Raw genomic sequence first — 14899 nt, 5'->3', positions numbered from 1 at the left:
TGAAGAGGCCAGTGGCCTGCAGCTCCGAGTCTCACCAGCTTTGAACATTTACTGGCTAGCAGCGACTAAGGGCCATCCCCGTAACATTTCCTGAGCCGCAGGTTGGGGCAGGGGGAAGCTGCGCTCAGCCCCACAACTTGCAGGGCCCCGCTTTGAAAGCGTAACCTGTGTGCTGGTGGGTGGGAAATGCAGGGTGGTAAAACAAGGGTTGCCTCCGCCACGGGCAGCAGGTAGAGCATGTCCAGTCGGCAGTCGTTCTGCTTGCTGCAGCTGCGCTGATGTTCGTGTAACTGTAGAAGCTCTTAAGGAAGAAGCCAGCATAAACACAGCTGGAATGGGCTGCAGTCGCAAGGCGCTCGTGGCCGTCTGCAAGTCACAGCAGCTGCAGTCAGTGCTACTGCTCTCTGGGCACCGTGTGGGACGTTTCCGTCTCTCCTAGCCCAGTGGGATTGAGGGGTTTGACCCTTGTTATTTAAAACTCAACTTCAGGACATCTGCTGTCAGAGCACCCGCGAAGTTTGTGACTTAATGCAAGTCTAATTAACTGATTTGCCTATCCAAATCTGGAGATTTACACACTTCTGTAGAAGCAGCTGTAAAGTTATAACTTCAGCTGTTTATCATGCCCTGAGCCTTTAAATCTCAATTATTAAAGGTGGTGTTTAATGGCTGGCTGGAAAAGGGGTGGTTACCAGAGTGTTAATGGAGTGCAGCAAGCCAGGAAATCTATAATCTAATGCCTGTATAGAAATGAATGGTTCTAACAAAAGAAAATATAGGGGGGGAGGATGTACTTACAGGCTGGTTAGGAGCAAATCAGTACATGAGCAGTAGGGGAACAATGAGGACTGAAATACTACCTGAAGAAAGAAAGAAGAACTGCTTGTTTTTAAGGTCCACCTTGCCCCTAAAAAGCAGCCATCGTTCTCTGGATCTCCAGCTTTGCCTTTGTTGCAAAGGTGAAAAAAGGAAATGGCACATCCCAGTGAGTTTAACAGAATGTCTGGACCCAGAAAGAAATGAAATGTGGGGAAAAATTACCAGCTACAATCAGTTTCAAAAATCATTTTCTTTTTTTTTTGAAGCATAGTTTTACTACCCAGTTTGTGCCATCAGAGGTGGAATTGACAGCCATGCTTCATCATGGCAATGGGAGAAAACGCTGCAAGGAATGCTTTAATTTAAATGAGAGATGTTTAAAAAAAAAAAAAAGCCTAAAAGCTTGGTAATAACATTAATAACCACTTCTTACAGGTTTTTACTAGCCCACTAAAGATCAGACAGCGTGTTAAGATCCCAGCGGCTGAACAGTAAAGACCTGGGCCCGGGTTGTTATTACTTAGGAAGATTCTTTTAATGATTTCTGTTGTTTGTTGAAAATCATTTGAACAGCACAGCCGAATAATCACCATGCTTTAAATTCATTTCACGTGAAAAATGAGAACAGCTTAGAATTTGGGTTTCTGTGTCTTTGACAGCACTGTACAAAAATGGCATGGATAGCAGTAGTGCTGTGAATGGATAGGCAAAGGGAGGAAGGAGGCTTCCTTGCTCGGGAGGAGCTTTCCTGGAGCCTGAGTGGCGTGTTTGTTTCCTTCTGAAGAGGGATTTTGACTATGGCAACAAAATTTCTTTTAAATCAAATTAACATCTCCTGAACCACCACAGGACCTTTAATTTCTATCCTGATAGCCTCCAAAACCATGGAGATCTGCAGTAGAGGTTAGGGTGAGACAAAGAGATCTGGGTAGTATGTCTGGCTTTTATGCTGCTGCTGTGCTGGGGCCAGCGTTGGGGTCTCACCTCTCTGCGTCTCTCTCCCTTCTCATTGATTGCCTGCTCTTGAAGGACTTAGCTGGCTTGTGTCATGGCAGGGGTAGCAGGATCCCTACGTCCATTGGAGCTACTGCACAGTAATGCAGTACAAATATTACCATAAGAGAGATTTCACTTTAGCATCTCACCTCAGTGGTGGCAGTTCTGCACGTGTTCAGTACATCTTCATATTAGTTTGAGTCTGCATTGAAATGCAAAATTCAGCTGAGAAACCTAAATGTTTGCTTCTCTTGCTGGCTTAACATGCATATGTCCTTTAAAAAGAAGTTTTCTTCCCTCCAGTGTAACTTGGCCGGCATCATCGCAGAAACATGAAGCAAGAGACCAAAGGCCAAGAACTCTTTTGGTCTATAGGAAGAGCTTTCAGCCCCTGCTGATCTGCAAAACAAAAGACCAAAGGGACCTTAAAATCTCATCCAGGTCTCTCCCCGACGGAGCATGGGGGTTCCTGAGCAACAAGCATGACTGCTTAGCATTGAGAGTAGGTTACCAATGCCAAGAGGTTAATGACTCACACGGTATTATGTTGTGTTGAATAATGAGTAACATATGAAATGACACATGTTGTAATGACTCGCTACTTAAAGTACCAATCTACTTAAGATCCCTTTAAGCTTGAAGAGATCACCGAATAGCGATGTCTTGTTCAATAGGTGCTACTTTATTTTATGCCTCCTGGTAGAAGAGATGTACCATGCCTGAAAGCATATGAACAAAACAAGTGAGGAATTGAGTAGGAAGGATTATTGGACTAGTTGTTTTGAATGCTTATTGGGCATTTATAGAGCACCGGCTAGTATATTTGGGGGTTTGTTGCTGTTGATTTGAGGGTTTTAATCCTGATTATCTCAGTTCCTATATTTGTAGGTTGAATTTAGGGAAGGAAAGAAAGGGGGGCTTTGCCTGCAGGATGGGATTATCAGAAGCTGGTCTGAGATCTGTTGTGGAAAATAAATGAACACTGAAGTAAAGGAGCAACACAATGTTTTATGGCTTCGTTGCTGATGAGAGGGGGTTTAATTAAATGGCACTGTAAATTCTGATATTAACCAATCTGTGACATAGTTTGCTCCATTAGGGATTGAGAACAATCAATTTGCTTGCATGCAAAATAGACTGTTCATGCTGTCATAAGAAATCGTATATAATCTTATAGTAAAGTTTTAAACTTGTCACACTACTGTTTTCCTATCTTAACAGTTGTTTCTGCAGGCTGCTTATCTGCATAGAAAGCTAGTGTTTGACTAAACTTGATGCTTGGTCCCGGATGTAAAAACAAGTGGGACATCTAAATGTCTCCAATTGCTAAGTACTGCCCACGGAGCTGCTGGGGCCCAACATCTCTCAAAATGTGGCCCTCTGCACACAATAAAGGACTTCGTTCTCCAGCTGCTTTAAGGCCAGACTTCAACTAGAGTACTGTAAACGTGTCTATGCACTTACTTTCTGGGATTGTGGTGCTTTTGCTGTTTGTTTCTAAATATTCCAAGCCATAATACAGTAGAGAGAGACAAAAACTATGCATATAAGCTCTTATGTTCAGGCCAGTCAAGGCCACTGTTAAACTTTGCAAAACTGCATGCAAGGGAAGAGAATCAGGCCTGCCTGGCTTGCATCTGAAATGTACTCTTGCTTGAATTTCAAACAAACTCCTTCTCCAAATCCAAAACAAATATGAATTCTTTAAAAAGGGGAGAGAGAGATTTTTCTGCTCTTTTCCCTGCCCCCCAGTAACGCAGGTCATGAAATGATCATTATTTTTATGGGTCTGCAAAGCCTATAGAAGTCAAAGCTGTGTAATATACATTGCAGAGTGTTCTGCTAATCCAGTCCAACCGCAGTCGTGCCTGGCCCAGGGATGAGGGTCTGGTAACTGGAAACCTGACACTGAAGGAATTCCAAACACAGTCCTCAAACTAAAAACAGCTCTCTCTGCATGGCATGTGCTACATGAGAGGCAGGGATTGTATTCGTTTATGTTATCTGATTTTTTAGCCTTGTATTGTTGATAAAAGAACAGGAGAAGAAAGCACCTCCACCAGCTCAGCCCATAAATAATCTGTGTGTGGTGTGTTTGAGGTTAGTATGACATTGCTAGACATCTGCCTTCTTCTGAGAGGTACAAGCCTCTCTCGCAGACAGCAGCCACTGAGCACTTCCTTGTGCTGCAGATTCTTCCCAGTGCTAAGATACCAAATTTGTTTTCCAGTGGCTTTTTAAATGCAAACCCCATCATCAGCTATGGGAAGTGTTGGTCTGAAATGGCAAAGAATATTTGTTATAGGACTATCTCGCCTATTTAGATACAGAGACAGACTTTAATGAAACTCAGAGTCACGCAGTGATGTTTTTGAAAGCTGCAGTGATTACAAAAAAATATAATTTTTTTAAGTTACATGCACATTGAAAATTAAGCAACAGAAGTTCTTTGTGCCACTGACTACAAACAGCACTGCGGTGTCTTTAATACTGTATCTGGAGAGATAGGGACTACATAGTCTTTTCAGTCAGTTGCTTTTAGTGTATGTTGAGAAGAGCTTTATAAAGACACAGTGTAATGTATTTGATACTGTAAGATTGTTTGCTTGCATAATTTAATTCTTACATCAGCTTCTCCTTTCTTCTTTAAAAGTAGATCCTCCTGGCTGAGAACAAACAGCCTGCAATCACGATGCATACAATAGAGTTCTTCGGTGAGAATTTGGACACAGATAGGACCTTGTTGCTTTCTCCTGTTCTTTAATCACAGCCTAAGCTGCCTGATGCCATCACCTGGAGTCTCTCTATGTCTTGCTTAGACATGAAAGAGACTGCAGCCAAATGTGGGCTTTCCATTTGCCACTTAGTCTGTGGCTGTCTTTGAAGTTTATTTCAAGAAGTACTCCCTGACAAAGTAAGAAGGCCGTTTTTCATGTGAGATTATATCCCTTGCAAAATATTCCCTCAGCAGTGAGGAGACAGTGATGTAAGAAGAGAGCGTTCCCTTCCTTGCTTTTTACCAGGTACTAAGAGCGTGACCTCTGTGATTCTCCCTATAGAACAGAGGCAAGAAAAACTCTTTGTCATGATGAAATCCAAACCCCCAACATGATGGGGCACAGCATGAACAGCCAGACCATCATTTTGCTTTCCTTTCCTTTCAGATAACCCAACCATGTGTCTCGTGGCTGATGTTAAAGGTGACCTGCAAATGAGGGTTAACAATGAAACACAGTGAACCTGAAATGAAATTATTTTTTTCTGGTTGTTTTTTGAAGCATCAGGTATTTAGGCCAGTCTACCCTGTGAGATTCTCCACAACTGAAGAATTACTGAAATGGAGGCTTTAAAAAAAAAGGGGGGGGAACTGCAGGAAGCAAAAAGTGTTTTACTTAGGTTTTTTGAAACCTACAGATACCTGTTTAACTTCAATGACTAAATAACATTTTGGGTAAAAGAAGCCTTTCTTAAGCATTCTGAATCCTTTGGTTCAGTTTTAAATAAACCCAGAAGCTCTTAAAAATTCTGCAGCAAAGCCAGAAAATATTAGATTTTATATTCTTTGTGCTTGGAAGATAAATAAAGCAAGGGTAGAAAAACAAACTACTTCAGGCTTTATTTGTTACAGGGAAAACAACAACACACATACTGTTAATTGAACATCAGTCACGAGTTACCTGCTTTATTTGGACAAGGCTACTTTGTGCTCTTAAAGCTCAAAATGGATCACAGTTTTTACCTGCTGAATCATTTAGAAGATAAACCAGTAGAGCTGCTAACCAGCATATGAAATGATATGGCAAAACATGTTTGCAACTACCTGTGTGTGTGATCTATAATTTCTCTGCAGGGGAAGGTGATATTTCACGTCCCCACAATAGAAGGAACATTTTAAGGGGTACCTTGCCCGTGACATTTTTGAGGAGTGCATTTTCACGCTGCTCTACCAGTTTCACTCCTTTCTTGAACCTGGTGCTTCTGCCTCCCTTCCTTCCACTGCTTCCTTCAGCAGCGGCCTCTGCTTTTAGCTAGACCCGCATCACTGATGCATCTTCCAGTGGGAGCCAGCAGAGCTGAACAATCAGCAGAAACACTTTTTGAGCTCTGAGATCAGTTCCTTCCCAGGATGTTGTGTCAGCTTCCCTACCTTCTGCCTGCCATCAATTTCACTGGACCCACAGGTCAAACAACTGGCCAAAAATCTGGAAAACGGCTGACGGTCAGAGCAGCTCCTACTCAGCATGTCTTCTCAGAGGGCACGCTCCTGGCCCGGTCCTTTTGAGTGGCTGGACCTGCTTGACCCAATTTGTGGATTTTTGATCACTCCCCTGGGTCACTGATTTTCCACTTGAGGTTATTGGTTTGACCCCCAAACCGTGGGTCACTTGGGAGGTGTGATATGGCCCTGTGAACTCTGAACTCATCAGGAGCCAACAAAAACAGCAAGGGAGGGGAGAAGAATTTCATTAGGGCCTCCTCAGAGGTGGCAATGTCTGCCGAGTGAAAAGGCAGGGGTTGTTTTGCTGCTTGCAGAAACAAGCATAGCATCTACGAGGGGCTGCCAAGTAGAAAGTATTTGGTTTGAGTCATTATGGTCATTTCTTTAAGGATAAACAACAGCATATACCTTTACACCATGAGCTATCAAGTGAAAATGGTGTTGCTTCAGGGGATCCCTGCTCTTCCTGCCGGGAACTGCTCCCAGTGTCTCAGACTTACTCCTAACGGTGACAGCATTTCTACAGCCAGAGCTTGGTATCTGTAGGTGTTTCTTCTAGCTTAAAAAAGATTGACTTTCTGATGGTTAATTTGACACACTTGGAGAGGGAAGGGCTGTTTTTTCCTGTATTTTAAGACCTGTCAGATGGAGGTTTGTGCCACAGGTTCATGGAGACTCCCCGGGCTGGTTGGTTGCACTGTGAGCAGCTCCCTAAGAACAGACTTCACCGGGCATGGCTGGTAGGTGGGGAAGAATGAATCCTCAGGAAATAACTCAGCTTCAGCATGTAGTGCTGGTCATAAAAGGGACGAATATTCTGTCGTCATTGTAGCATGTGTATCTGTATGTGTAACACCCACTGGGATCACCAGGGGAAGCGAGCTGGAGAGTGTGGTGCAGCCACGAGGATATCATTCATGAAATTTCCCCCTGGTTATGCTGCCCAGGGGCAGCCTTTGGGGCAGTTACCAGGGTTTCCCAAGATCTTACTCATGCGAGAGTTCTGGTAATCATTGGTTAGATCACTGCTTGTATTATTGCCAAGGCTGCTAAAAAACCTCACATACCTTCTGTCTTCCCAGGGCTTTCCTAAAGGATCCAAGTGAAGTGGATTCAAGCCTTGTCTCTGTGTACAACCTCTCCTCCCAGCTGCTAAGCCCTGACTCTGAGAAAGGCACTCGAGAATGATACCACCTATGGGTGTTTCACCCTCAGAGAAGGGAAACCAGTGCTAAGAGTGAACAGCTTGGGTATTTTTTTATTTTTTAGAAAGATTTTGCCCTTCCCACATGTTCCGCTCTGCAGTTTGTCTACACAACCAGAGATGGTATTAGCTGCAAGTGAACCGATGGTGGATTTAGTTTTGCAGCATAGGTAACGGCAACGAAGACCTGATGGCGCAAGCTCAAGCAGTTTGGGTACATGCTTCTGTCTGGCACACTTGTGCTTTGATTGCTCAGACTCATCTTCACTGCACAGTCCTAGGTCAGAGCTGCCTGAATGCGCTACCCTCTCTCTGCACGGTCCCAGCTTCTGTGGCAGCAGTGTCACACTGTCTCCTAGAACTGGACCGGCTGAGCTTTCCTGGAAACAGCTCTTTTGGCTGGATGCCAAACCACATCGCCCTCTTTTCCTGCAACATCCAGACCTCTCGTGTGAGTTGAGGGATGAGCTGTGTGCTGAAGGCTCAGTAGATGATGCTGGTGGCTCAGTCCTGTTCTCAACAGTTATTTTGGTACCAATTAATCTTGAATTTGTTATTTTGGAGTAATTCAATTTTGCAGTTACAGCTCTGTCTGAAAGCTACCTGGCTCTTCAGTGAATTCTGGATCAGGTTCCAAGCTCAGTCCCTTTTTAATGTGATCCACAAGAATTTGGTTGATTATAGCTGCCAATGAGAACATTTTGTAAAATGTAATATACAGGATTTTGAGCTTTATCCTTATATTGAAAGGTGATGGGTATAGGTTTGGCATTTGTTCCTATTGGTTTGCTGCTTGACACAAAGCAGTTCCTACCATTGCAGAAGCCTTTTACGATTGGACGTGTGGTTTTGCACACAGAGGAATTAAAAGCTGAGTGTGATGGGACTGACTAGTGAACAAGTCTTCATGTAGAAATACATGGAACAACTCTTTGGCCTGCTGTGGAAATTAGGCTTTGTTGCAAGGCGTAGGTGTGTAAGCAGAGACAGCAGTTGTCTCCATACATGCGGTTAAGAGTCCTTTCAGTATCTCACAGGGTGGCTTCAGGCCCTTCAGCACTTTGTCTGGACTGTCTCACCGCAGGGCGGGGGGGCAGGAGTGCCTGTCTTTTATAATGTTCTGTTTTTAAAGCAAAAAGTCTCTGGGGAGTATAGGGTCCTAAAAGTCCAAGGCCTGGAATTCTTCCTTTTGCTCTTTCCATTTTAAACAGGAAACATTTGCACTAAGTTATTCCAGGGGGAGAATTGTAGGTTCATTTCAAGGCAGATAATGTTTGTTCATTGCCTATGTCCATGATTTACCCCATGGGCTTAAACGAGTGCAGCAGAAAACCACATGTTTTGTTTTACTTCACGCAAAACAAGTTCCAGTGGAGTCTGGGAGCCCAGATTAAGAAAGGGGGAGCGTGCTTGTAAAATCTCTGTGTGAACAAAAGAGAGGCATTGACAAATTGTGAACACCTGATCTGCTGTACCAGAATGATGACTTTTTAAATAAATCTATGCAAAGAATATTTAAACAGTTGATGAGTTCAGTCCCAACGCCACAGAGCAGGTGTAATTGATTTATACTTTCAGGCCCTGTTTTGGGTCAAAACCCTGCCGTCTTCCTTCAGCTCTCACTTGGAGAGAAGCTTCCTCTGCAGTCAATGGGAGGTTTTGCCCAAAGTGCAAAGACATTTGCAATCAGACTGGCAAAAACTCCTAATTGAGTTGAACTTTGGGGGATGCTCTGGTGACATGTCTGTAAGAACAATTATTTTTGCCATTTCAAAAGTATCACAAGTTAAGCTGTACTAGGAAAAAATATCAATGCTTCATTAGTGCAAATCATGGAATTAAGATGCAGAAAGCTACAGAGAGGGCTCCATGGCACATCCTCAGGGATGGCATGTTCACATGTTGCTTTTTACGTGAACTAGAGCTTGTCAAATCCATACTGATGCAGACAAGTTACAGGGCTGTTGTAATATCAGGCCTTCTAGATCACAGGAGTTTTTTTGAAACCCCATTGGCAGCTCACCCATTAAACACAGATATTGTAGCCTGACATCCCTAGTGTTTCTTCCAGGAGTTCCAGTTTTTTCCAACTACGGTGTTTGGAAAGTTTTACAGTCTGACATGTTAGGAGAAAAAATAGTGGGAAATGGCTTGGAAAGCATGAATATTTGTGCATGTATAGCTTATGGGATTTGCAGACTTGCAGACCCAACTCATCTGTTTATCCTCAGGCTAGATAAGATTCAGTCAAACACGCATTGTTTAAAGGAGCTTTGTTTCCATTACGGCAAATGGATCACTGGAGGCTGACTTTAGGAGCTGAAGGGCTCCAGTGCTCCCCCATTGTAAAAGGGCTGTGGTGTGCGCTGGACCCTTCCTCTAGCGTCCTGGGTATTACAGACTTTTGTAGGATGCAGGTGGGAGGCTTGTTATCCTTCAGAAGTTCTTTTGATTCATCTGGACCTGTCATGCTTGAGGTGGCATTTCCTTTCCCAAAGTAGACATAGATTGTGAGTACAATAATGTGTCACTGGGCTAGTAGACTGCGTTTTCATGTGCTTTATTATGTTTTTCATCCCCAGGCGTGGACCTGCAGAGCCACTGGAATATTTAACAGGGCCACGAGTAATATACAAAGAGAGAGATCTTCCCTACTACCAAGGAGGACAGCCTGTTGTCCACCCATCTAAGGGGAACTACATCCGTGCACCGGACACGAGAGTGGCAGAATTGAGGTACCCCCATTACTACCCAGCCCAGCCTGTCACAAACCAGCATAAAGGACCCCTCCGGCAGGATGTGCCACCTTCCCCTCCTCAGTCCCACCGAGCACCAGCTTATAATGAAATTGTCCGACACCGTGGGACCAGTCCAGACCAGTACCAGTACAGGCAACAGGATCCCAGGCAGAAGAACCCCATGACTGCAGCAGTATAGCCATGCACTGGACTTGCCAGCACGGCCCGGGAGGAATCCCCTCGGACGTCATCCTTGTAGAGTTGTTCCCAAGCGTAGCTGCCTGTAAGAATGGCACACAAGACCTGGAGTCATTCTTACTGAGCTGGGCTCAGCGTAGGTGCTTTCTAACAGGCAAACTAAAGCCACGTGAGGTACGACATGTTTTGAGTACATGAGGTACCAGACAGTTGAGTATTTTTTAATTCCTTTTAAAAATTGAAAGTGGCTGCTGGTAATGAAGCGCAACACTTAATACACCTCAGGGCTATTTACCGAATCCGGTTACACCTGTACAGTATGTAGCTGTCTGTGTAAGGGCGGTGGTGTCACCAGAGTTTGCTTCAGAGTGCTGTTGTAGGGCCTTTAAGTGAGAACACAGCACGCAGTACGGACTTCATGCAGAGCTGAGGATCTCGTGTAATCCAGTGTGTGATCATGAGTTGACAAGGGACTGCCACGGAGGTAGCGGCCGCATTCCAGGCACGTTCAGACCAGCAGCTCTGTGCTTTAAGGATGCTGCAGTTCCAGATTTGTAATCTGGCCTCTGTCTTCCTCTTTCCGTTTGGTGGTGGCAGCATTTATCTTGTAGCCTTCATTTTTTGCAGTTCGTGTAGCAAGATTCTACTCTTACTGCACCTGCTGCATTTGGAGTAAGGCGAAAAGCTTTATCCGCCACGCTTGGGCAGGCTCACAGAGGACAAGGCAGCCACCACCTGAGAAGTGTGCGTCTGTAGATGCGCGTGTGTGTGCTTGTGAGCGTTTCTTAGTTATACAGTGTGCACTCTTTAAATGTAAACCCTGGAGATCAGATCCTCAGCTGCTGTCAAGGAGCGTCGCTCTCGGGGTTTCAGTGGAGCTGGCCTATAAGAAGTGGCTGAGGAGGTGACCGCAGGCATGGACTCAATAATTCATATGAAGTTACTGTATCGGGTGCTGCCTCGGCTGGGGCAGGGCAGCGCCTTCCCAGCCCGCTCTGGCCGGGGTTGCAGCGAAGTGCCTGCCAGCGACGTGCCCGGCCACCGCGCGAAGGCACCTGTGGGCGCGGGGCCCGCCCTCAGTCCCCCAAGTGAAGCTCAGCCTCGGGCAGTGCCAGGCCGGTGCCAAGTGCCAAACTACTCGAGTTCCTGAAGCCAGGGGCCATCAGGCCAGCAGGGAGAGGGGCTTTTTACAGCAAGGGGTGAGGGAAAAGACAAGGAAGGCAACAGGGAGGGCTTCAAGACCCTGGGGCCCAGGGAGAAGAGGAGAGAATAGCTGTTTGTAGCAAGTTATTTGCAGCGGTGCGTAGGAAGAGAGAAGGTGTGGGTGGGGAGAGGGGGCCAGCAGTGCAGCAGAGCCATGGGGGGACAGGGCAGAGGGGTACGTGCCTTGTACGTGGGGTATCCGTGGCTCTTTGCCCCGCGCAGCCTGAGCTTGCCCTGCAGCCAGCCAGCCTGGGAGGAGGTCAGAAATGCATGTCCCCAACCACAGGGACCCGTGATACCCAGCCCAACAGGGCTGTGGATGCTCAGAGATCTGTCTCAAGGATTTTGTCACAGGGAAACCATACAGTCTTGCCACCTAGAAATATATTTTGTGAAATTTCCAAGTGTCCTTAATTCCTTGACTTCTGCCTTTTGGGAGTGCTATTAAACCGTTTGGGCTCCTTCACTCATCAGGGAGAGACTGTGACCTGGCCAAGGATTAAACACAAGGATTTCTTTGATGTCTTTTTGACACCTTTGGTATGCAACAGATTAAATCACATCGGTCACTTCCCAGGTATTAAATATCACCGGGAAGGTTTGTCCTGCTCGGAGCATGTCCCTTTACTAGATATCCCTGGGAAAAGGGCTTGTTAGAGTAAGAGGTCCGTAAGGCGCGGGACGGGGTGGGTCTGTGCGCTGCTGCTTGCCAGGGGCCACCACCAGTAGGTAATGGCCCTGATAAGAAGCAGCATTTAATCCCAGCCAAAGTTTCTTCTGTGCTGCTAATGCTGGTGAGAGACTGGCATAACCCTGAGGCACGGGGAGCACTTGCAGCTGGCCGGCAGGCTCTGGCATTTGCATTCACACCGCTCTCTACCCACCAGCTGGGCTGGGAAGAAGAGAAGAGACAGCTTTGGGGTGGTGGGGGGACATCTCCGTGATTCAGATGATACAGGGCTGGGCTCCCTGGGGTAGGGGCAGGCGCAGCTCTAAATCCAGTCAGGAGGAAGCATTGGTGGGAGGGAGAGAGGGAGAGGAATGCAACCGATTATGAAGCAAGTGTGTTCAGTTCTTGTTCCATTTCTTTCTGCCCTCTTCCCTAGTAATGTAGCGAGGGAAAAACCTCTGGAGGGAGGGTTGGATGTAAAGCTGGATGTCTCTCATAATGTACCCTCCATAAATAAGGCGTGTTCCCCAAGGAAACTGCCTGTCGTGTACGTGCTGTACGCAGCCTTGTACTTCTCTCAAAGAGTTTTAGATGCTGCAGGATACTCAGCCAGGACTTGGCAGCCACAGGGTAGCCACTGGTGTTATGAAGGCCCGCTGAAAGTGAAGCGAAAACAAATTAAAATACTTTCCTTTCCCTCCTTGAAATATAACCCCTGATACATTTGATCCAGCTGTAAAGAAACTAGTATATTTGCGACAGTGGCTTTATCAAGCCAGGCCACAATTAAGAACAGCTCTGAATATAAGCTACTGCCTTTATAAATCACTCTCAACTAAGCCTTCAAATGGCATCACAGCACAGTGAACAGAACTTATTTACAGTATTTCAAGAGCCAGGGCCGAATAAAATCTGGATGGAAACAGCTCCTGGGTTATTTATAGCCTTTGAAGGACCTGCGCAATTGTCTCCCGTAACCTGAATCTCTCCTTAAGAGCTCCCCTTGACTGCATTGGCTCCACTCAGTTGAGGCGGACAAATCAAACAAACACCTTCTGAGCTGTTAATCTTACCCAACAGGTTATTAAATGATGCTTCTGCTGCTAGATCAGTACAGAGCTTCTTAAAAAAAAAAAAAAAAAGTGCTATAAGTATAATATATGGATGCATCCTACAGGTGAGGAGCTAAGGAGGAAGAACAGTCTGACCTAGCTGGGGGAACAAGACCAAAAAGTATTACAGAGCATCTCATCAATCTCTGGTGCCATTGTTCTGGGAGAAAATTGCCATTTGCTGGTTTAATATCTGGTAGAGGTACGGTATTTTCAAAAGTATAATGTGTAACTACAGTGTATATATAGTCAGCTTCTCTGCAGTGTAAAATGTATGATTTTAGCACCATATTGTGGAAAAATATGTACCGTGCAGAATTCACGAGGTGCTACAACTGACGGTTGAAAATACACACTTGCAAAATCCAAAAGAGCCGTTAAGTAACAAGTTGTTCTTTTCCCCATATGTCCATATGTTTGGGAAAATTATGAGTCTGAAATGCTCTTGACACGTAATTGCCTCGCACTCCCTCATCCAAAATGTGCCAGTCCAGCAGTAAAGTTACTGACGTAGCGGGTGTGAAGGGAGAGTTTGGGTTTGCCGCAGGAGCAGCGTGCCATAAGTTGTGTGAACAGGAGTCAAGACAAGGGGGAGAGAGGCCCGCTCTCACGTGAAGCTAGAAGCTTTGATTTCTTGAGCTGGTGGCGTGCAGCCTGCGTTTCTGGCCCTGGCGTGGGGCCAGCCGGGCCCAGCAGTTGAAAGATTAAGAGATAGAAAAAGAGCCTGTGGATTTTCTGAGTGACCACCCACTAGTGAGCCATGATCTTGGCCTGTGAGCAGACACTACCACTGTGATATATTACGATGCAGAAGTCTCTAGGCACCCCTCGAATGCATAAAGAAGTATCAGCTGCCCTTTGTGGGGAAAAAAAAAGGGGGAACTAAGCATTAAAAAAAAAAAAAAAAAGACTCCTGCCTTGAAAAAGTGCATGCAGCCCTGAATTCCAATTCACTCCAGCTTCCTGATCTAGAAATAGCTTCACATGCTGCCTAATTTTTTTACAGATGAATTGTGCCACCTCCTCCTCCCAGCCATCACAGATTTGTTTATCAGAGAGTTAGTGCTGTGGGTGAATCCTACCGACTGCTCTGCCAGGGCCGCATCCTGACGTTCTGCTCTGAGCAGGGGCTGCTTTGCACTTCCAAAAGGCCCTACACCTGTGCTCTCTGTCACAGTTGCTCTGCAGAGTCTCTAAGCCTTACGTGCAAAATCGGAAGCGCTATTCACTATCTCTGCATAGAAGAGAAGGCTTTACAAGACACTGTTCTATTATTGTGCGGGAGAGAGGTGTTTGTGATCCTGACAATACCTGTGTGTTTAAGTGAAACTGATTTAAAAATCATTGTTTTGGGGGAGAAATTCAACACAATTTGAGAGGTTTTTTCTAGTACCACATCAAAGATTTTGATCTTTTGTTACATGTGGCTATATAAATTTTACCTGGTTTATTTTGCATTAAAATAAAGGCTTTAAGACTATATATGATTCTGTATTTGTATGTAGAGTCTTTCTCTTCTTTGTATCTACGAAGTCATCCTCACCCCTGGATGTGATTTGATGTTAGAAGATCATGCATGATCAGGCCGGATCAGAATTGGTAAGGTGACTTTTTAAAAACAAAACCAAACACAACAGCCATGTGCTGCCTTGTAGGGAAAAAAACATCACAAGGCTTAACTTGATTTCCTCTCAAATCTGCATTGTCTTCAGTTGCAGAGCTGGAGTCCTGATTTCATAG

General features: G+C 45.3%; 1 protein-coding gene across 2 annotated transcripts in view; it reads left to right on the top strand.

The window, feature by feature from the left end:
* The window catches only part of PARD3B (par-3 family cell polarity regulator beta), a 433465-nt gene extending 418826 nt beyond the window's left edge, over positions 1-14639 (top strand). For both annotated transcript variants that reach the window (XM_030017233.2, XM_030017234.2), the window contains one exon: positions 9821-14639. In XM_030017233.2, coding sequence (XP_029873093.1) covers positions 9821-10175 — 355 coding nt within the window. In that variant the 3' untranslated portion in view covers positions 10176-14639. The remainder of the gene's footprint in view (positions 1-9820) is intronic.
* The last annotated feature ends 260 nt before the right edge of the window (positions 14640-14899 follow it).

The sequence above is a fragment of the Aquila chrysaetos genome, chromosome 6 (genome assembly GCF_900496995.4).
Source record: "Aquila chrysaetos chrysaetos chromosome 6, bAquChr1.4, whole genome shotgun sequence".
Taxonomy (NCBI): Eukaryota; Metazoa; Chordata; class Aves; order Accipitriformes; family Accipitridae; genus Aquila; species Aquila chrysaetos.
Note: the sequence above shows the minus strand (reverse complement) of the source record. Positions and strands in the feature narration are given on the sequence as shown.